Here is a 24,196-nt window from a genome sequence, read left to right on the forward strand (position 1 = left end):
CAACTGGTTGGGAAAAAAAACACGTACCTGAGAGACAGCTACTATGTTGGTTGCATAGGGCGGCAGGTCATATTTGCACTCCCTACAAATTTTCTTGAGTGTAGAGACAGAAGAAACAGAAAGGTCTGGGTTCCCCAAAGCCTGTAGCACCAAGGGCAAGACACTGCTGAGCATCACTGGGTGGTCTGCCAACCATTCAGCCAAAGCACCTGGCGGGAGATTAACAGTTCAGATACTGAATGAGAAACAATACGAGTGTTACTCGACTGTTGTCTTTAGATTACATTCCATTCGTTTTTAATCTCACCTATAGTGAACATCACCGTGTCTGCTAGCTGGACGTTGTTGATGCTGATTCGGGGGATGAGTCCTATCAGGCCTGGGATGACGTCAGAGTAATTCACATCTATCGTCTCTGCTATGGACTGGAAGCCATACAGTAAGGCTTCTGTGTGCTGGAGGAGGAGGAGGAGGAAGAGGGGGAGTGCAGTTAGTAAATATGGAATTTCAGCAATGAAAAGGCCGGAGGCAAAATACTGTAGTTTTCGTCTTGAAAATTCAAATCTCCACCAGTGATGTAGAAAAGAAAAGCACGCAGTAGAAGAGAATGGAGACCTTTTGATGCCGCTGCTGCAGGGTTTATTAATCTGTGCATGCTGCAAATACGGGTATTGATTTCGACAATATTATTATTATTCAGTGTGTTTTATTTTCTATCTTATGTTATGCATTCAATTTCATCTTATTTTTTATCTTATTTAATCAAGAGTGTTTTATTTTCCATCTTATTTTCCCTGTTTTTATGTTAATTTATGTCTATTTTCATATATTGCAAAGCACTTTGTCCTACATTTCTTGGGTGAAAGGTGCAATACAAATAAAGTTTAGTATTCTTATTAGCTGGCCAATTAACTAGCTAAGTTTGGTATAAAAATTGGGTTTGAGTTAAAAAATGTCACCATGGAAAGTGAAAACAACCCAAAATCAACATGAAAAATAGTCTTAATCCTGTAAATATACATTTGAATTTACTTAATTTTGATTTAAACCTTTGAACTCTGCAATAGAAATGGTCCGCCAGTGCCTACATTTTTGCTTATTGTGATGTCATTACTTGGAGTATCTATAATTGTTTCATATCTCTAAAATCTGTACAACCTCAGCTAAAAAGTTGTGCAAGTCAATGAACTATAATAATTGATAAAAGTATTGCAATTGTGTCATAAAAAGAAAAAATCTGATAAATAAACACACAAAACATACAGAGCCAAAAGATTTCTAAATGTAGAAACATGATAAAAATATTTCTTGACACATATTTGAACTATGCACATTTTTTAGTTTTTGAGATGCTCATTTAATGAGCGGATTGAGTGAAAAGGCGTTCTGACATTATGAGCGTAAAATGTTATGACGCGAAAGACAGAAGCCTTAGCTTTCCGCTGTAAAAAGAATGAATGCTCTAGCTAATAAGGTTTTATTTTACATAGATTTAAACAGGATCATGCAAATAACAATCTCCCGCGGCCATTATCGGGCAATATTCTGGCACCACCACGCGTTGTCAACACGTTGTGTACAGCACGTAACGGCCGCCGTGGGAAGTTTGTTTTTTAAAGGATTATTAATGTGGACTGAATAATAAAGTGAAAAATAGAAAACAAAGTCTTGAAAAACTGGTTTATCAAATCTGCTATGACACATTTTCAGTACCGGCTTCTGTGCAAAACTCAAAGAAAACAAAAAATAGTTCACATTTTCTCTTTGCTCATCTGTACGTCTCACCCACCTGCCATGATGTGGGCTGCTCAGCATTAGTCAACAGTCTCCCCAGTTTATCATACAGGTTACTCAGCAGCTCTGCTCCCAGCATCTCGTACACGTACATAAGTGTGTCGGAGATATCCACCCTGAAGGACAGACATGCACACGCAGATATTTTAGGAGCATAGAAACCTTGGAACATTATCTGCTCATCTATTTGCCAGACAGGTTTTGCCCTCTCAGCTGTCCAGCGAGAGTCTATTAGAGCAAAAACACACTCATATGCTGACCAATCAGGGAGTCATTTCTCAAACCCTTAGACTGTCACTGAAACACTCAACAGTGTGCAGCATGTACAAAACACAGAGACAAGGTCAGGCTTACAAATATGCACATACACACCTGTAGATCCTGAATTGCTCTTTCTCGTCTGAGGACCAGGATTCGTACTCCTGGTCAGAGGGGAACTGGGCTTTGTGGAGCAGAACATCCACCAGCTGGAAATATACCGGCCTGTAGACCTGCAGATACACCGCCTGCTTATCCGACTCAAATGACATTATTTCATCCTGAGGATGGAGTAAGGAGAGAAAAAAAAAACATTTAACAAAATTATTTATGCACTTTACAGCCCAAAAACATCGGTTATCACTTACACAGGATATTAAAGGGCGGGTCCATCTGCGTTCTTTTCCGGGGTTTTCAAATGGAAATGCCCTCTCAGGTTATGATGATTATGAATAATGTGAATGCTAGCACTAGCTGAGTCAACGTTAGCTCTGCTAAGTTTGGAAATAACTGAAAGGGTTGGTTTGGATTTTTTGAAGTGGGTTTGTATCCAGGCTACACTCCAATGTTCTGCAAGTTAAAATGACAGCTTTTGTGAATGGAGTCTGGTTGCTTTGAAGAGAGCTATATAGCGGCTTCAGTTCCCCATCGGAAAGGGCTGTCTCACGTCGAGGTAAAACGACTGTGGACGGGTGCAGCAGAAAAAACTATTTTAGCCAATATCAGCTTAAGTGTATGCTATATTTAGAATATTTTCACTGCTTTACCCCGCCGTCAGACAGCCCTTTCTGACGGGGAACTGAAGCCGATATCTATGCTCTCTTCAAAGCCACCAGACTCCATTGACAAAAGCAGCTATTTTACCTGGCAGAGCATGGGGGTTGCTGGTCGATTGGTCGATTGGTTAGTTAGTTTGTGTTATTGTGTGACTTTCAGAAGCTTCCATGCCGGTACTCCTGTGCGCCGACCGCCATCTAAGTTACTGTATGTAATACGCTGACTATAATGATGTATATATACTGTGTGTAGCAGCGTCATCATGTAGAAACATCAGGTCATGCGAGACAATGTTTTTAGAAGGGCTTAGGATTTTGTCGCTAAAATATACGAACTTCGACCAAAATGTGAATGCTTGGATATGAATACATAAGGAACACACTATACATTGTCTGCTTGCTCAATCTGATATGGTAAAAGAGAAAAGGCAAATGTTTTTAGACAAGCTGTCATATTTTATTATTTTAAAACTGAAGACAAAGACCAGTGAGACCCCAGTGAGTAGCTCATTAACTTAATTAATTAAATCAGGATGTGCACCGAGAGATGCTTTTATACAGTCTATCTAGAGATGACTGTTTGAAGCCTATTGAGCCTTGCCAGACTAATAATGTGTAAAGCTTATTTTATGGACGGGTTTTAAGTGCCGAGTAAAGAGGGAAAAGTGGGGAAATACTTTATTTGTGAAACTACCACAACATCACTTCAACGTTACGGGACAGGATCAGATTTGAACATTCCTTACTTGTAGTGTATACCAGAAGGTGAGTGTGAGCGAGCTGGTGGTCTCATTGACCGGGTAGTGGCCGGGGATGCCCGTACAAAACATGATCATGTTGACTAAAGCCAGGAAGCTCTGCCAGTGATCCACCTGCTCCAACAGAGTCCTAGAGAGAGAGAGAGAGAGAGAGAGAGAGTGAGAGGTGAGTGGAGGGGAGAGAAAGAGGAAAGGTGTCATATGGCAGCTAACCCTACCCCCTTCACAGCAGTTGGTATATTAGAAAGGTAAACTAGCAACTTTCTCTCTCTGTGTCATTCAATCAGTAGACATAGCAACACATCATCGCACATTAATGTTAAGAAACCTGTATCTCTTATATAGTAGGGGGATATTTTGTTGAGATTAGTTTAAAAACTGGACAATATTTGTATTTTGTTATTGGATTGGCTAAAACATATTTTATTAGGGCTGGGTTTAAAAAAACGATTTTCAAATTGATCTTCATTTGAATGATCCGATATATTCATAAAATCAAGAGATGAATCTTTTAACATATGCTTTTTCCCGTGGATGCGTGAAGCTTTAACCCCGTTAGTCTCTTGTGGCCAGCCTTTCATTGGTGCTTCGCGGAACGAGATCTGGCCACGTGAGAGACTGGCGAACCTCAGTTGAATCAAAGCATGCCTGAAGCTGCTCCACTGAAGGCACCGCCGAGACTAAAGGCAGATGTCTGGTTGCATTTCGGATTCAAAAACTATGAAGACAGAGAAGAGCTGGACAACAGCAAAGCCGTATGTAAGATGTGCAAAATTGAGGTGAAATATTGTGGAAATACCACAAATCTCTGAACATTAATGATAACATTAAGAAAACATTACTATTTTCAATAACGCACCTGGTTAGAGGGTTCCTTGTACAATTTACAGCATTATTTCTGTGAGAATCTCTTTCATATCTAAGCAAAATTCATATTGTAACTGAAATAACCCTAATTGAATCAAAATCAGTGGCGATACCCAGCCCTACATTATATACAGTATGTGCTGCTTTCAATATCATTGAATTACAGATACAAATAGGTATTAAAATACCATTTCAAGATTGAATAATTATTGAGTCGTGTTTGGAAATAATCTATCTATATATAACTATCTTTACAATTACTACGTTAACATGCACACTAATATTCCACTATTATTCTGGATCATGTAAACAGCATATTCTGTTAGGATATTCTAAATTTGGCCTTATTCCGAAAGTGGAGCATTTTCCGATTAAGACGTGGGGATATCTTTCTTGTATACTTGCTTATTTATTATTTCTTGTTTTGTTTTTTTACTGATGCCTCTTGTTGTTTGCACTGTCCCCCTTTGCTGCTGTAATCCTGCAAATGTCCCTGCTGTGGGACTGATACAGGATTATTATTATTAGGCATTATACATGCCGATATTATTCAGGTTTTAAGAGCATTCTTTGGACATGTATACAGCGCATTCAGAATATGTGCCTAAATTTGGGGTTTTTACTGCAGTTTGTGACACACGGCTTCTTGCCTGTTTACATCCAGCTCTGTGTGTTTTACACAAACCAACTAGCCGACTGCAGTTTGCAGAGATGGATGCCAAAAAGAAAAGCTCACATTTGTGGAAATATTTGTTGGGCTTTTTGGCCTTCATTTGACAGGACAATGGATAGACTGGAAAGGGGGAGAGAGAGGGGATGACATGCAGCAAAGGGCCACAGGTCGGATACAAACCCGGGCCGCTGCGGTAAGGACTCAACTTTTGGTATCTGGGCGCTTTACCAGGCGAGCTACTGGGTCGCCCAAACACACCTACTTTTAAACATTATAAAAGGCTGTGTTTGAACGGTCCAACAAGTTCTCCACCAGTTACGTTAATCAGAGTATGCACCGCTGCATGTAAACGTGAATATTAGTCGAATATTCCTTTTCATTAGCCATGTAAACAGCTTAGTAGGAATATTGTCTTTTTTGGAATAAGGGCAAAAAACAGAATATTTTGTGCTTGTAAACGTAGTCACTGTTACAGGCCTACCAGAAAAAAAAGACACACACAGACCTTGAGTGGTTTTCTCCCAGTGTAACGGCGATACGGCAGATACCGTGGCAGGTCTCCATGTCTCCATTCTGAACAGCCTCTCTGAGCTGCTCCTGGAGGGCCAGCACTTGAGGAACCAGCTTCAGCAAAGTGTTCACATATCTACAACAACCCATGGACACACAAACACAGACAAAGAAACACCAGAATTGACAGTTAGGAGTCTAGTTCATTTAAAGGAAACGGATTAAAAACATCGCACACAGCGCTGTACAAGAGAGAAGAACAGCCAGCACAGCCGGGGAGCCTCCGCTGGTGAATATAAAAACTGACTCACACACCGCTCACAGCTAGGTTGATGTATATATTGCTCCTTCTCAAGACAAGTGTTTATTTCAAATCAAATCTCAGTCCAAGTCAGTCCAACCTCTGATCCAGCACACCCACCCTAAAAAACCCACACATCTACCAGAGAACCAGAAAGTCTATTCAAAGCTCCAGCTCAGATCTGCTGTCAGTTATTATTCTGTCTTCTTCCTGCTGTCTCAGCCATCTATAATTCCCTCACTCCGGCTGAAACAAACACACACACACACACACACACACACACACACACACACACACACACACACACACACACACACACACACACACACACACACACACACACACACACACACACACACACACACACACACACACACACACACACACACACACACACACACACACACACACACACACACACACACGCTTGGATCTGCTCATGTGACAACATCACACAACATCCTCCTGTCATCCTTAATGACAGCAAGTGAAGGGGTGACATTTGGAGATGAAGGACGTGCGCGTATGTGCGCCTGAATGTCACCGAGGAGATTATGTGCATGTGTGAATGCTATAAATGTAAACCATATTACGTGTGTGTCGATCCCAGAGGGGGTTTTGTGGTATGCAGGCGGTGCTTCATCTTTCATGAAAACGTCAATAAGGAGGATGTGGGTTCATGTCAATGAATATTCATCAATGACACAGAAAGGTTGTGTGACTTTAGAAAAGACATAAAAACAAATCAACCTGGAAGAAAAACAGAGTGTCTCTGAGGATCTTATCTAGAGCTTTCACATTTTTGCTTAATAAATAACCTGAACAATTATTAAATTAACAAATCTGTTGTTATTCATTTTCTGTCCATCGAATAATCAATTAATCGAATAATAATTTTAGCATTAGTGCAATCCATTATAGAACAGTGCAAGCCAAACAAAATAGTGGCTAGTAAAAATTAAATTAAGGGTGCTTCAATCAATCGGCCACATTGTTAGCGGCCGATATTCGTTCTAAATAGTTTGATCGTTGGTCTCTGTAAAGGGCGATCAGAAGAGCTGATCAGATGTCGAAAAACACAGACAAACAATTTCTCTACGCGCAGCTAAAATGGCCAAAGTTGAGAGTGGTATCTCTAAGACCCTGATCACACAGAGCGTGTTTTAGCAGCCTGGGGCGGCTTTTTGAAATTGTTTTCAATGAGATTGAAGCCCTTTGCACACTGCTTTTGCGTTGCTGAGCGCCTCACGTTTTTCCGCTCTATGCACTTTGCGTTTTTACAGGAGCGCTCTGAACGCCTTGAGTTGAAGAAAATTCAACCCAGAGCGGAAAAGCGCTCGTCATTAGCATTTTTTTTGTCACTGTGGTGACTTTTGCTGGATACCTGGAGCTTTATGACTTTAACAACCGTAGTTACAATGATATGAACAGAAAAAAACATGAGGCAAATCAGTGCGGTACCTGACATTTTGGGTAAGTTGTTTTCGTTAATTTACAGTGTACTATTAATTATTAGTGTTAAGCTAACGTTAGCACTTGCCTAGCAACAATATATATACAAAAAAAAGACACAGAATACCGAAAAAAAACAAAAAACACTGTCTGTTTGGGCAACAAAAAGCAGTGCTGTGCAATGTTGGGAAGAATAGTTGAATAAATGAAAAATGCTATAGGATAAATAAAAGGCTTCAAGCAGATCCAGTGATCTTGAACGGTGACCAAAAATCCTGATTGGAGCACCCTTAAGAAAAATGACACTGATGTGCATCCTGTACTAAATGCATTTCACACCACGGTCCTAGGAAGCATTTATTATTCTAATTTCCCTCAGGATTCCTGATAAGCCGAGGATCCGGCTCTGTGGTCCTGCGTTATGAAGCCGAGTCCCCGACTCAGCAGCCCACACTGACTCAGCCTTCTCTGGAGAAAGCTCCACCCTGTTGAAATGTGATGTGTATGAATCTGGCCTCCATCCACTACCTGTGTGTGTGTGTGTGTGTGTGTGTGTGTGTGTGTATCGGCCTACATCCTCTGTGTTTGGGTGCCTGAGTAACTCTGTGAGAGCAGCAATGGGACCGACTGTAATTTACTCTGAGGGAGTGACTGTGTGTACGTGTGAGTGGCAGACCGCACTCAGAAGATCATTCATTTTTAACAAGGTGCTTTGCAAATGCAGGTCATGCACTCTTAGCTTAGGAAAAGAGGGCTTGGTGTGTATGTGATACGATTAAAAGGGCAGAATGGATTTGTTTATATGCGTTTTCCCCCCATTTGCCTTATAAGCGAAGAGCTTCTGGAGGTTTCTCTGAGAGCGTCTGCTGCAGTCTCCTCTCCTCTAACTCATAGCTGCCTCTGTCCTCTCCTCTTCTGCTCTCTGCCCTGCTGTTGTACACTTTCTGCCTCCTTCCTGACTCCTCCTTTATTCTCTCCCTCTCCACCACCACCAACCCCCCCACCTCTGATCCCCTCTGCAATTACCGCAACACTCCGAGACAGGGGAAATGGGTTGCCTGGCAACAGGATGCAGCTGGACCAATAGCATCCCCCCAAATGAGTTGACTGTAATGTATTTAAACAGAAGGGAGAGAACAAGAGACAGGGAGGAGGGCTTGGTACTGATGGTGAGAGAACAGAAAAGGGGAAAGGGAGAGCACAAAGAAAAGATAAAATAGATAGAATAAATAAAGATAGCAGAATCTACAGATGGAAAAAATGACCTCCTAGAGAGGATGGAGGTTTTCTAATAGATTTGTTTCTTTTCCTCCTCTCTCATAGTTAAATATAAACCCATAAATCACACAATGCTCTGACAAGGCCAAATGTGTCTCAAGAGATGCTACTAATGAGAGAGTCGGACGACTTTTGGGAGGACCTGACAAAACACACACCGGCAAACACAAAGTGACACAAAACAAGAGAAAGAAAATAAAAAAAAATCCCCCTCTCTCACTAACATACTCTGATTACATATAGAACGAGCAACACTTGCCGCTGGTTCTACCTGTAACTCCACTGACATTAATGGTCTTCCCACCATCTGCTCTGCAAAATGTGTGTGTGTTTAAACTGTCTCGTCAGCAGCAACTTCCTCTTGTCTGAGCAGTAGAGCAGAGGTGTACGGAGGATGAAGTCTTTTATACTCGCACACTTTCACACCTTCCCCTGCTAGCACCCTTTCTTCTCTTTGCATCGTCCCGTCTCCAACGCCCTCTCTCTCTCTCTCTCTCTCTCTCTCTCTAGGGGAGGGGTAATGGGTGCCTGCCATGTCTGAATCAACCAGGGCATGATGACATCTCTCCCCAGCTCTGTTACCATAGCAACGCCAGCCAACCGAGAAATGCCGCTCTCCTCCCCCTGGCTGTCAACTTGCCCTGTATCAATCCCTCCCTCCTTTCCCTCCATCCCTCCCAGTGCCCTCCCAGTGCCCACCCTGTCTGTTTCCTGCCCTTGGCTAATGCATCTTTCTTTTTTCTCCTCCTCTGCTCTCCCTCTCTTTTCCCCTTCCCCCGTCTACCTCCATTCTGCTCCAGTGTAATTTCTCCAAGCTTTCAGGCCAAACGGTAGTGTCATTATTTCTTTTTTCTGCCTTTTGAGTGCACACCGTCACACATTTGTACACACCTTTGGGAGTCGGGCTGTGAGATGGCGTTGACTATTGCCTCCACCGCCGTGTCGAACAGCTCTGGGTCAGGCAGGGCACTGAAGCAGTCGTGCACCAGGCCTTCGCTCTCGCTGAGGGGCACATCCAGCAGCACCCAGGATGACAGGCAGCGCAGCACGCGAGCTTTCACCGCCCCGGGGCTGTCCGTCCTTTGCAGCAGTTGCTGCAGTAAGGGACACACTGACCCCCACTCCCGGCCCAGGGCGCCCCGAACCTAGAGGAAGGGTGATAATGAGGGTTAGACTGCTGGTGTATCGCTCATGTGTGATATATATACATACTGTATATATAAGTAGGCTCATTTCAAGCTTTTCTATACGGGTGCCATTAAGATACCTGTTGAGACACCAATATGATGCTTTCTTGATACATTACTTTTTGTAAAAATAAACAATTATTTTCTGAAAAAAAATAAATAAAATGTTTTTGTTGTTCATTTAACAAAAAAAGCCAAACTTAAACATCTCGGTTAAAGGTGCAATGTGTAAGATCAGGCCAGACTTTTAGTTTAAAACATTAAAAAATGTACTAATATTATCCACAGAATGTGAAGAGGTTACACTGTTGACATTATGTCAAACACGTCTATGTATTGTGTTTCAGCAATATCTACTGAAATGAGCATGCTAGCCTGCTAGCCCCAGCCCGTCCTGTCTTATAATACCACTTGTACCTTGAGAGGCGATAGTGAGTCATTGTAGTGTCCAATATAGACCAATATGAGTAAAATCGTGATTTAGATCATATATCTGAGAATATCTGATTGAAGAATAGGTAAACAAGACTAAAGGCCTTTGCACACCAAGTCGGTATTTTTCGTCCAAACGTGTCGCACGTTTAAAAATAAATACAACCTCTTGTTGTGTCGTTCACATTTAGGTTTTTTCGCATCCGTCAAAAGCCAAAAGATGGCTGTTTGACCACTCAGAGCCACTTCCATGCAAACATCATCATCCAAAATGGCATCTGATAAACATTCACTTTGTCTCCCGACACAAAGCACTTTACAATAAAGAAATATAAGAAAACAGAGATGCAGGATTTAAAGATAGATTGTCGCAGGTGATTGCAGAACAGCTTGGAATCGGGGATGGTTGAAAAACAAAGGATGTACGAAAGATTAGACAATAATGATTGTGTTCTATGCAGCTAAGCGATAGCTTTTTGCTAATATCATTCATTCATTAGCCCTGTTTTGGACTAGTGCTATCCATTGCACCCATGTAATTAATTCAGTTTTATCTCGTATTGCAAATTCCCAACAAATCTAATAATAAAATGCAGCGGACTCAAGTGTGCAGAGTTTTGGTGCGTAACGTTTCTTATTGGATCACAGATTTTAAAAAACGCATACGAAAAATACTGACTTGGTGTGCAAACAGCTTAAGAATCTGACAAAGCATTCACTGCCAGCTTTAGGTAGTCAACAATTTTCAATACTCTGTGCTCGAGACACATTTCAGTAAGTTCTCAAAACATATTGCAGTTTAAAACCTTCAGATGAACAAATGAATCCAAAGAGAACCTGTGAATATTGGACAGGTGGCCATCACCACCTGCAGAGGTGGGAGGAGGTGCTACCGGCAGACGTACCTGTCCCTTTCTGTACTGCGGCAGGCGGCTGGTCTGGAACTCCTCGGGCAGGACGGTGAGCAGCTCCAGCAACGCCAGGCAGCGTGCCCGCCCATCCACCCCTCCCCCCTCCTCCTGGAACACCCGCACCATCTCCGCCACCGCGCCAGGCCAGGCCTCAGGCATTGTGTTGAGCGCCAGAGAGGCCAGGGCCACACATAGCCGGGTGAGCACCATCTTGGAGCCGGAGGAGAAGCAGGCAATCTGGGAGAACAGCTGTGTCTTCAGAGACTCGTACTGGTCTGTGGGGATGTCGGACCAGTAGCGAGAGATTTTGGTATGAAGCGCGCTAGCACCAAAGTACTGGATCTCTGGCACCTGTGAGAGATGATAAGATGGGTCCAAATGACGCAAAATGCTTTTTCAGTGCATGGGTGTCCATGTGTGTGTCTGTGTTTACACTATACCTTATCTGGGCTGAGTAGGACCCAGCAGAACTGCCAGGCCTGAGGCGAGACCTGCGCCTGCATAAGCCATTTCTGGGCCAGATTCTTGTTTTCTATATTGGGATCATAGTACAACTGGTGGAGAGCCTAGAAATAAAGAAGAATGACGAGTGAGAAAAGTCAAAGAATCCATACAATCTGTGAATGGTTTAAACCATGAGGGGGTTGAACAATTTCATACAAACAAAAGTCCACTTGAGAAATGTTTGCAACTACACTACAAACATCCACAATAGTGGGAGTGAGGGATAACAGAGAGAAGAGATACGCAGTCCTCTGAGCTCTTGTTTGATGGAAAGAGCTGGTTACCTTGAGAAAAGAGCATCTTTTCTCACTCGCAAACAGGCAAGCATACAGACACACGAGTAGACAGTTTACCTCGAAAACCTTGACAATGGAGAAAGCAATGACCTGAAAACAGCACTCTCTGAAGTACAGCTCGGAGTAAATTGAGTACTTGAGTGCAGGGAGAGAACAAGAAGGAGCAAGCCAAAGAGAAAGCAGATAAAGGATAAGTATGAGAGAGGGAAATAAAAGAAGGGGAAAGGGGAGCATTAATTAAACAGACACCTCTAATCCTGGCAGTGCCACAAGAGAGGTTTTGTCACTACTCTGCAAAAATGCCTGTTGTTTTTTTTCTTTCTCTCTCTGTCTCACACACACATGTACATGCTCATTGAAGTAAAACTGCTGGCAGCCAGCACACAGGGCTCAACAATAAGGATTGCCCTTTTGCCCGGAGCAATTAAAATGCCACGTCGGGCTAGTAAATCTAGCAACTCATTTGCCCGGGGGAAAAAAAATTAAACATTGTTTTTTCCAGAGCTGATGATGGAAGTAGCTAAGGTGCGAGCCCTCTCGCTTCTTCCTTCTCATCTCTGTTAAGACTTCCACATGCACACTACAGATCGGGCAGTCACGAGATAATGGCGGCGGGTAAAGACAAAGTTTATGAGCTGAAGCCCAAGCGAGCATTTCAATTATCCTGGAAATAGGAGTTTAGTTGCTTAACATTAGAGGATGTTAGCGGAACACTAGATTCATTTATTTAAATAAAGATTAAACATGACAATTAACTTTGGTCTTTGTTGTTACTTGATAACCGTGAATAAATAAAAAACATTTGTGTAGTAAAAATTGACCCACTTGCCTGATCGAGCAAGTGAGAAAAAAAAACATCAACATTGAACCCTGTGTATATGCTCATTGAACAAAAACTGCTGGCAGCCACCACTAAGTGTCTGAAGACCAACACAGGGAAAATAAATCCATCCAGCAAGCTTCTGATGCTTGTTTTTACCCCTGAAGCCTGTTCACATAAGTTCCTCCACCAGCAGCTGTTCTCTCCTCTTTCTTCCTTCTCATTTCTCTCAATTCGCCTCCCTCCAGCCTAAACTGTCTATCCAGTTTCAGTCCATCCCTCAGCTCTCTCTCTCTCTCTCTCTCTCTCCATCTCAGTCTTCTTCTAAAATTGACATTTCTCCCCATTCCCCTCATCAGAGAAGTTTAGGCTGACAAATAAGGGAGGATGAATAATACTGTGAAGAAACCAGGATGGGTCGCAGAGTAATAAATGATGATGCAACTGCAGCTGTAGAGAGGAACATCGATACAGCGTCAATGCCTTCTGGAAGCAGAGAGTCTCAGGTGGAGTTCTCTCTCCGTCTGGCATCCTGCGACGCAATTATCTGTATCCACTTACTGTACCAGACTGGCTGGGTGTTAATGAGCTGATTGTTCGTAGAGGGTCAGGTGGCATTTGTACATATATATATATATACAGCATGTGTGAGAGGCAGCTATAGGTGCAGGTACAGTACGGTATGTGCAGCAGGTACTCTATGTATGTAGCTTTACATAAACCATAGCTATGTTGAGCTTTTTATGAGAATTTGTGCCATTTCAAAGCAGTTTGAAAAAAAAACACCGCCTATAAGAAAAAGTAGGGCTGTCAATTGATTAAAATAGTTATTCACGATTAATCGCATGATTGTCCATAGTTAATTGTGTCGCACATTTTTTTATATCTGTTCAAGATGTACCTTAAAGGGAGATTTGTCAAGTATATAATACTCTCATCAACATGGGAGTGGGCAAATATGCTTCCTTTATGCAAATGTATGTATATATTTATTATTGGAAATCAATTAACAACACAAATCAATGACAAATATTGTCCAGAAACCCTCACAGGTACTGCATTTAGCATGAAAAAATATGCTCAAATCATAACATGGCTAACTGCAGCCCAACAGGCAACAATAGCTGTCAGTGTGTCAGTGTGCTGACTTGACTATGACTTGCCCTAAACTGCATGTGATTATCATTAAGTGGGCATGTCTGTAAAGGGGAGACTCGTGGGTACCCATAGAACCCATTTTCATTCACATATCTTAAGGTCAGAGGTCAAGGGACCCCTTTGAAAATGGTCATGACAAGTTTTTCCTCGCCAAAATGTAGTGTAAGTTTGGAGCGTTATTTAACCTCCTTTGCGACAAGCTAGTATGACATGGTTGGTACCGATGGATTCCTTAGGTTTTTTAGATTCATATGATACCAGTATCTTCCCTCTAGCTTTCAAACCCACTACAACCTCCGAAAGATCGATTGCGTTAATGTGTTAAAGAAATTAGTGGTGTTAAAACAAACTTGCGTTAATTTTTGCGCTAACTTTGACAACCCTAGAAAAAAGACGTTTTTTTCTTTACATTTGAACAGATTTCTATAGACAGAGCTGCATGACAGAACTGATGAAATATGAATGTGTTATTGTGCTGTGATTTGGCATGGATCAATACCAAGCCTTCATTCTAAAAAGCATCAGGATGTTTTTTTTTTCTGTTAGTCAGCTCCACTCTACCCTTTCTGTAAACGAAGCTGTGATATCGGAGTTCAAAGCAGCAGCGGATCATTACTGCAGTCCACTGTGTGATCGCAGACATCTCCTTACCAAATCCCAAACAGCGCTGTGTCTGTCTAAGCGTGTCTGTTCCTCGTAGGTTTATTATCAAAGCACAAGACACAAAACAGTCTTTTCTCTGCTTTAATCTTCTCATAAAGAACCGCCGCCCATCTCTTCCTAGAAATCACACCGGACGTGCAGCAGTTATCTCGACTAACTAACAGTAATTGCCCATCACTAATTTGGTTCTTAAAACAAACACAAAACATGCACACCTCTAGAAACAGCAGCGTTTCTTTGCAGCTGAACTGAAGCAACTAATTGTATCTACAGATGGTGGCGACCTGCCTGAACCACCTGGCTTCACCTGAGGATGCCGGGCTCTTGGCAACACTGTCAAAGGTCATTAGCCTCCTCTACAGTTCCTTTCCAACAGGGGGAAGAAGAAGAGGGATGCAAAAAAAAAAAAACATGGCTCAGTTAGACAGATTCACCATCTGCTCACACATAACCACAGATCTACTGTAACTGGTATACACTTGTGTGCTCACTACCAAGCCCAGGAGAATAACTATAGTGTAGGCACTACAATATCTATACTATATAGGGATGTCACGGTAAGGAAAATGTGCCGCCAGTTAATACAGATTACACCGGACATTTCATAAAATAAGATGACGCTCAATATATGTAGATCGCTTACTTTGATCTTTAACGTCAGATGGCTGTGTGTCTGGCCTCTCCGGTTCAGCCTTCGCTGCGAGGCTGCATGTTTCTACCTGGCGCCGCTGAGCAGTGCAAATCAGCTTTAACCGCTCCGTCCTCCGCACAGCGATTGCCTCATTAACGTTATGGTTTTCTTAAAGCATTGGGTTTAAATCAGAAATATTAGCAAATAAAGTGCTCCAGGGATGATGTATTTTTGTAGGCCAACCAGGAAATTGCAGAAAAGAAGCTCTGTGGCAAACACATGTTTATGATACTTACACGTTTTGTTCAGCAAGATAATCTTCACAAAAGGAACACCATAATCGCTAGAAGTAAATAGCTAATGTTAGGCTATAAACAAACAACAACACGGTCGCATGAATGCGAGTATACATATCGAGGCTGTAACGGCGGACGATTCGGTGTGATGACGTTTAGTAGTCTCATTTAGCCACTTGTTAGCAACCGACTTTTTTAAAGATACATTAAGGCTTCAGATTTCACAAGTGGGGTATTTATTGATGTATTTTATGTCGTAGAACAAAATGTTAAAATCTCTTCAGCTTGAGTTAACCACAGACATTATTTCAGGCATCTAACTAAAAACCCATTCAATAAACCCATTGACTTCAAGACGAGGGAACCGGAAGTGCTAAAATGCTAACTCGTTTCCAGGTTTTAGGACTCATCCTGTAGCACTCTATAGCTGCTTTTGCTTTTCGCTTTGTCAGCAAATCCTTCGCCATCGTCTGTAAACTCTCGTCCCTTGTGTGTGAAATCTGAGTCCTGCTACTCTGAGCTGAAACTCCATACGGAGCAGACACTTTCACATTTTGGCAGTCGTCTGACCATGTATTGATAACATGGCACTGATACGCAAAAATGATGGTGGGCAAGTAATGTAATCGGTGTATGTCCGAAAACCGTGTAACACCGGTAACAGGGACTACAGCAACAAGCCTAATACTAAAAATATAACAAAATATAGCAAATAAATAAGGTAGGAGCCATTATGTATAAAAGATGATTTACCTTATTAAATATATTAGCAAGTGCAAGCAGGTGGCAGCGTGATGTTTTTGTAAACATTATAGAAATCTCTCCTTCCCTACATAAGGCATAAGTGCACGAGCCTACACACACACATTTTGTTTTTGCACACTGTTTACACACAGCAGGTAATGGCATCTCGCCGCCGTAGGATCAGCATGTTTTCGAGCCATCTGTCCACTAGAGTGTGTACTCAAAGTCATCGTAGTGATGGGAGGGCAGCGTTGTTGCTGTGCTGCAGAAGGCTTCATCACACCGCTGACCCATCATGACACCGCGCTATAACTGTGAGAACCAAAGACATGCAGAGGAATGATGATTAATGAGGGAACAAAGAAGAATAGTTTGTGCGAGAGCGTGTGCGGGCGGTTGTTGACAGCACGCTGCCAAGAAAGAAATTAAGAATACCACGTTGCCAATAGTGATAGAATCACATCACATGTACAGCAAACAAACCCGTGCACCAAGTGTCTCAACGTGCAATCCTCAGCTACATGAACAAATTCCACCAGAAGACTCAGAATCAATGGACAGCAGGCTTGGAGACAGTACCATACTGTTTCCAAGTCTGCAAAAATAAAACAAAAATGCTTGCACGAGGATATGTGTGTGTATCATGTAACCTACAAGACATGAGCTCATATATAATTCTGTCAATGTCTGGGTGGTAATAGTCATCGCGATCCCTCTTCTCCCTCTGATATAGCCTCTCCAGCCACCAAAAGACCACTCAATACACCGTGCATCATTTCTCAGCGTCAAATTCCCCCTGCTATGTTCTGTAATACGTTAGCTGGCAGGCTGAATCATCTCCTCTGCTTTTAAATGCCATAACACTATTTAATAAGAAGGCAGCACTTGCTGTCACATACATCTCTTATTCTAACATTACTTGAACACAGAGCACAGTTTATAAAAGGTAGAGTCTGGGCCTGGCTACTTAAATGTGAACATTTTCTGGTTTCTTTATGACAGCAAACTGAATGTCTTTGAGTTGTGGACAAAACAAGACATTTGAGGACGTCATCTTGGGCTTTAGGAAACACTGATCGTCATTTTTCACCATTTTCCATCCTTTTATAAGCCAAACAATAAATTGATTAATCAAGAAAATAATCGACAATGAAAATAATCATCAGTTGCATAGTTGCCTTAATATTGATTCGATGTTCAAACGTTTTGTTTTTTTCATTTTGCCGGTGACTATTATATAGTCCTCTATAAAGTCCTCTATGTAGAACTCTCTGGATAGTGAGTAGGGAGTAATAAATGAGTGAATGATTTCAGAAACAACCCAGGTGATTACACAGAAGCCACCCCTGGCAAAGTGCCCTTCAGCAAAGTGCTGACCCAGTACTGTGCTGTGGTCCTTCCTGGTGGTACAGTAGTGGTTTGTCTCGGGGGGGTGGGGGGGGAGACGTGCAAAATGACCTAACAGCACACTATTTCACAGCTAAATGTACAGCTCCGAATTTCCTCTAAAATCCACTTGCTTGTAATAGTGGAATAGTGATTCTAGACAAGGCTAATTATAGTAAAGTGGAAATGTAAGGCAGAGTATACGTACCCATTCATTATACACACAAAGACACTGACAATGTAGTACTTTGTTTCACAGACCCAAGATTGAACAAAGGGCTTTCTATTGGACACATACAAATACTGGGCCAGGAACCATCATCTCCAGTCCACCAGCATGTATACAACAAGCACACACTCTCCACAATCCCACTGATCCCAGTGGTCTTGTTTTTATTTCACTCTTTTAGCTACTGGTTTTGCTCTCATCATCTAATGGGTAGCGCAATTTGACTCTATTGATGATCACTACGATGTGTCTGCTGGTGGTGTGTATACCTACACTTACGTGCTGTTGTGACTGTGTGGCAGAGAAAGGAATAAAATAATAATAAACGCATTAAGTTTGTGGTCTGACACAGATACTAATATGATGCTTTTAGGTGCACATTAAGAAACCCATCGCCTCCATCTTATTCCAGTGAATGAACAGCATCATGCTGATTCCATTACTAATAAAGTACAAATATGTCAAGCCAAATTATCTAGAATAATAAAAATATGCATCTCACCCAAATAGTCTAAATATACTTTCTAAATATAGCAGAGTCTAAGAAGAACAATATCTCATTAGTTTTGAAATGCAAGTGTGGTGTTATTACAAAAGGGCTCATAGCCTTCAAGGGGAAATGATACCTCAGATGCTGTTTGTCATGTTTTATCAGTTAATGAGATTATTGATGGCGCTGCACCACTCGGAGAAGACTGAATGCTTTAACAGGATCTGAAAATGCACCTTGAACTGTAGGAACACACACAAAAATCAGAATAAAACATCATGACATTTTGTCATGATAATTTAGTGGCTGCTACGTACTGTTTCCCAGTGTCTTAAAAAGAGGAAAAGCAGACCAGTTTAAAGGTCAGAGTTCAGTGTCTAAATTAATAACATCACACAGATGACGTTCCTGAACTCTTTTTAATTAAAAATAGTTTATTGAATTATCACTACACTGACATTTAACCACTGCAAACATCTCCTGTTTCAGACAATCAAATAAATCACTCAAATATATATCTGACATGTGGCTAGGGGTGTAAGAAAATATTGATACACATAAGTATTGCAATATTTTATTGTGCAATACTGTATCGATTCTCCAAAACACTGTACCGATTTTTAATTAACCTCTTAAAAATTCGACGGCCTGCCGTCGGGCCCGGCTAGGCGATCTTTTGGAGGATGTACCGGGCTCAGTTTTAAGGTTAGTGAAGTTACTGGCATCATATGAAACCAGAAAACCTAAAGAATCCATTGGTACCAACTACTAGCTTGTTGCGAAGGAGGCTAAATAACACTCTTAAGTTACGCTAAATTTTAGCAAGGAAAAACTGGCATGGGCATTTTGAAAGGGGTCTCTTACCCTCTGACCTCAAGATATGTGAATGAAATGGGTTCTATGGGTACCCACGAGTCTCCCGATTAAAAGATATGTCCAGTTTATGCTATCCCATGCAGATTTGGGCAAGTAAACATTGCAGTTTTATTACATGCAGTATATATTTGTTGTTTTTGCCTATTTTAAAATGGTGTATTTCTGGTCTGTTCTTTTATACTCTGACAGTTTTCCTAAAATTAAATAAAAAAATCTCAATACATCGCCTTGTTTACGGTATCGCAATATATTGAATTGTTATTCAAGTATCATGATACATATCGTATCGCCAGGTACTTGCCAATACACAGCCCTACATGTGGCTCAGATTGTTTTTGTTGATGAAAATCACACACTATTTATGCTCGCTTGGGGTATTTTGGCAAGCTATAGGTTAATACTTACCAAACCCAATAAAATATAGCTTGATCTAATGAAAAAATCCCATGCAAATCTATAAGGTTGATATCAGTTACTTTCACAAAAGGTTACCCTTCATAACAAATTATTTATAATCGTCCAAGTTACATTAATTACATATTTACTTAGGTATGCATACAATATGTACTTGTATTTTTTCCGATTTAGTTAACGTGAGCAATGTGAGGAAATGTTTAGCATTTCCTTCATGCATTTGCCACCCCAAAATCATAACAGAGCACCACTTTCTTCACCTGCAGATATGAACAAATGAACAAGAAGATCATCCACATGGAGACAGGACCTTGCTCATTGTTTGTCATTCTTCTTCCTCCTTTATTACAACCCCCAGTATCAGACCAAGTCATTTCCCCCCACAGGAATGTGCTTCTCTCCCTCAAACCTGCCTCTAATTCCATTTCTGTCGCATCGCCAACCTCCTCTCATCCCCTCCTCTTTCTTTCTTTACTGGCACTGTCACAGACATCGACCCTGACCCCTCCCTTCCTCCCTTCCTCCCTTCCTCCCTTCCTCCCTTCCTCCCCTCATCCCCCCCAATCCATCTCATCACATCGACTCTGCTCCTCCACAGGAGCACCACCTTTCTCCCCTCCGTCTCTCCATCCTCCCCATTGTCCTCCCCACCCATCCCCTCGTGTCCGAGTCAGTGGCCACCCAGCAAGGGAGATTCATCACAGCAACCTGGCAGCCACAGTCAACACTGCCAAGAAAGCACGCACACACACTCACACACGCACACAAATATCTCCAATCCAACAGAGAAAAACAAGACCCAGACAAGCATCTTACAATAACGAGATGGCACAGAACTGGCATCAAGGGTTACAACCTGTTATGCTGATGATCATCTGATCAATCTTTCTAAACATTAGCCATTCAGTCAAGAATAATTTAAAGGGGCTAAATTCCTGTATGCAAACATCATCTCTCCAAATCAGTACACAGACACACACTCACACACACACACACACACACACATACACACACAAATATCTCCAATCCAACAGAGAAAAACAAGACCCACACAAGCATTTTACAATAACAGAGATGGCAAAGAACTGGCGGGCTACAACCTGTTATTCTGATGATCATCTGATCAATCTTTCTAAACATTAGCCATTCAGTCAAGACTAATTTAAATAAGCTAAATTCCTGTATGCAAACATTATCTCTCCAAATCAGTACTGTAAAAAATAATATTATTATTATTATGTGGCTACACAGATAAAGCTCCTCTGCTTTCCCCTTCTATTGAAACAATACCACTTATTTATTTAAAAGGGGCAGATGAGCTAAATTCCTGTATGCAAACATCTCTCCAAATCAGTACTGTAAAAAATAATATTATTTTGTGGCTACAAGGCAGATAAAGCTCCTCTGCTTTCCCCCTCAAGCTGTCTGTTTCTATTGAAACAATACCACTTATTTATTTAAAGGGGCAGATGAGCTAAATCCCTGTATGCAAACATGATCTCTCCAAATCAGAACAGTGATTATTATTATTATTATTATGTGGCTACAAAACCGATAAAGCTCCTCTGCTTTCCCCCCTCTAGCTGTCCGTTTCTACTGAAACAATACCACTTCTTTAGTGCAAAAACCCTGCATAAGCTGGTCCCCAAACTCACTGAAAAACAAGACCCAGACAAGCATTTTACAACAACAAGAGATGGCAAAGAACTGGCTACAAGGGCAACAACCCGTTATTCTGTTGATCATCTGATCAATCTTTCTAAACATTAGCCATTCAGTCAAGACTAATTTAAATGAGCTAAATTGCTGTATGCAAACATTAGGAAGCTGGTTAATAATTAATAATTGACTTATGGAGAAGGGTTGGGATTAAATAAATATATACTTCTTCTCACTCCTTTTCGAATATGTAAATCAAGGCATCAAGTGTTGACAATTTTTTTTTCTTATACTTTTCATTGTATGTAAATACTACTTGTTTCTGACTGTCCACTTGTTGGTACGATCATTCTTTTTTTCTTTATTTTTTTTTGTATTCTACATGTTCGAAATTAATTTTGAAATGAAATGAAATGAAATGATCTCTCCAAATCAGTACTGTAATTATTATTATTATTATTATTATTATTATTATGTGGCTACAAGGCAGATAAAGCTCCTCTGCTTTCCCCTTCTATTGAAACAATACCACTTATTTATTTAAAGGGGCAGATGAGCTAAATTCCTGTATGCAAACATCTCTCCAAATCAGTACTGCAATAAATAATATTATTATGTGGCTACAAGGCAGATAAAGCTCCTCTGCTTTCCACCTCAAGCTGTCTGTTTCTATTGAAACAATACCACTTATTTATTTATTTAAGGGGGCAGTTGAGCTAAATTCCAGACCACAAACCCTGCATAAGCTGTTTCTGACAAGGACTGAGTGACAGAGATGGCAAAGAACTGGCTACAAGGGCTACAACCTGTTATTCTGATGATCATCTGATCAATCTTTCTGAACATTAGCCATTCAGTCAAGACTAATTTAAATGAGCTAAATTCCTGTATGCAAACATTATCTCTCTAAATCAGTGCTGTAAAAATTAGTATTATTATTATGTGGCTACACAGATAAAGCTCCTCTGCTTTCCCCTTCTATTGAAACAATACCACTTATTTATTTAAAGGGGCAGATGAGCTAAATCCCTGTATGCAAACATGATCTCTCCAAATCAGTACTGTAATTATTATTATTATGTGGCTACAAGGCAGATAAAGCTCCTCTGCTTTCTCCCTCAAGCTGTCTGTTTCTACTGAAACAATACCACCTCTTTAGTCCACAAACCCTGCATAAGCTGGTCTCCCAGACTCACCTTCTCTACGTTTTCCACGGTGAAGTCCAGGCTGTCCGGTGCTGCTGCTATCCTCCCCGGTGTCTCCATATCTCCACCGACTCGGAGCTGTCAGATGATCAAAAGAGGAGCAAACACAATCAGGAGCTGACAGACACCTTTAATCTCCACATTATCCTCAGTTAAAACATCCCAAATATTCCCACAATAGCAGCTGGAATGAGTAAACTAGCTCGACGACATCCTACATTCAGATATAAATGATGACACGAGAAGCAACCGGCAAGCTAACATTAGCTAGCTGATGCTAACACACACTCTATGGGAAAATGCTATAGCAACGGCTATGCTAACGGCTATGCTAACTTGCTAACGTAGCATTTTGCACGTAAATTGACGCAATTTGCAGCCAAGCGAGACAGATATACTAACATTTTCCGAGTGTGACAGCATTACCAAAACACTGCCGTGTCCGTGTTTTGCTTCCAGGCCGTCTAGAGCTAGAGAGCCGATGTTTATCACACCTTTCTGTCCTTTCTGCGACGGTTATGAGACGATGATGCTGGCAGCAGCTCTCTGTCTCTCTACTGCCGCTCTGCTCCGTCACTAGAGATGGGGAGGTGACGAACGAGCCGGTCCAAAGAGCCGGTTCAAAGAGCCGGCTCTTTTCCTTCTGCGAATCACGTCCTGAAACTTGCTCTAATTTATTCTAGTCCTGTAAATATACATGTGAATTGTGGAAAGATGTCAATAATTTTATACTTGTTAAAGGGACTAGTTTGTAACTTCTTACACGTATAAATGTCAGTGTCCAATGTTCAGACAAGACTCCAACACAAACTACACGGAAGCACCATAACCGTAAAGTTATATCTAGTGAAGCCCGTCTTGCTAAACAGTGTCAGCTCTTCCTGCTCCAGCCCCCCGACCACGGCCAGAAGACACAGGGGAGACCGTAGCTTTGGTCTCCAGGGTCGGAGTCTCTGCTCCGCTGCCTGCCTTCCTTCACTCACACACCACGCTCGTTCTCGTCCACCTCACGTTCATGCGCGCTCACTACACACTGCAGAAGAATTAGTAGCTCTGAGAATATCTAGTGAATGTACAGTGGACGTTTGTACAGAAATAAATGCTGCAGCTCTTCCAGACCAACAGAGGTTTTCCATGTCTTGTGAAGTGACGGGGCTCCGCAGTGAGAAACGTTATCGTCTCCGACAAAAACTCCGATGTCTCCCTGCGGGCGCAGTCGGGAGGCGATAACGTTTCTCTTCCTGCTTCAGAGCCCCGGCACCGACGCTGAAGCAGGAAAAGCCAACACTAGGATCAGCATTGATTCATGGAGAGACCTTCGTCTGGTCAGCTAACATTACTGCCAAGCAGGTGAAATATAGAGTGATATTGTGGTTTTAGCTGACGTGTGTCGCCTCACTGTTTTGAGCGATGCTCGTTCATCTCTATTTAGAGCACTTTCGTTGACTTAACGACCACAGGTGTCGCTGTTAACAAGGATTTCTGAAAGTTACAAATAGTCATTTTAATTCAAGGCAGAATGACAAGACAATTTTCTCCGCGCCACGGGCACTCCATGCACTGATTGAACGTGTCCACAGGCTCCGCCATTTCCATGCTTCCCAGTCATTGTCTATGTAAGCAGCCGT

The 24,196-nt window shown here is 41.7% G+C and overlaps 1 protein-coding gene and 1 long non-coding RNA gene across 6 annotated transcripts in view; one reads left to right on the forward strand and one right to left on the reverse strand.

Moving 5' to 3' along the window:
- Positions 1–24,196, reverse strand: part of LOC119487959 (importin-13-like) — a 43,039-nt gene that overhangs the window by 17,724 nt on the left and 1,119 nt on the right. Inside the window, exons 1-11 of one of the 5 annotated variants that reach the window (XR_005206834.1) lie at positions 22,971–23,138; positions 22,560–22,646; positions 11,638–11,763; positions 11,192–11,548; positions 9,559–9,812; positions 5,632–5,772; positions 3,575–3,716; positions 2,167–2,333; positions 1,790–1,910; positions 308–455; positions 28–209 (exon numbers count right to left, since the gene is read on the reverse strand). Coding sequence is in view for 4 of the 5 variants with exons in the window: in XM_037769053.1 (XP_037624981.1) it covers positions 28–209; positions 308–455; positions 1,790–1,910; positions 2,167–2,333; positions 3,575–3,716; positions 5,632–5,772; positions 9,559–9,812; positions 11,192–11,548; positions 11,638–11,763; positions 22,560–22,646; positions 22,971–22,991 (1,746 nt within the window). In the remaining variant the exon portion in view is untranslated. Of the gene's footprint in view, positions 1–27; positions 210–307; positions 456–1,789; positions 1,911–2,166; positions 2,334–3,574; positions 3,717–5,631; positions 5,773–9,558; positions 9,813–11,191; positions 11,549–11,637; positions 11,764–22,559; positions 22,647–22,970; positions 23,148–24,196 lie in introns of those variants that run through there. The other 4 variants (XM_037769054.1, XM_037769053.1, XM_037769055.1 and 1 more) reach the window with 4 other exon arrangements.
- Positions 6,294–8,696, forward strand: LOC119487962. Its single transcript, XR_005206835.1, has 2 exons — positions 6,294–7,410; positions 7,769–8,696. It is a non-coding gene; the product is annotated as an uncharacterized LOC119487962 (long non-coding RNA).

Source organism: Sebastes umbrosus, chromosome 5 (genome assembly GCF_015220745.1).
Source record: "Sebastes umbrosus isolate fSebUmb1 chromosome 5, fSebUmb1.pri, whole genome shotgun sequence".
NCBI lineage: Eukaryota > Metazoa > Chordata > Actinopteri > Perciformes > Sebastidae > Sebastes > Sebastes umbrosus.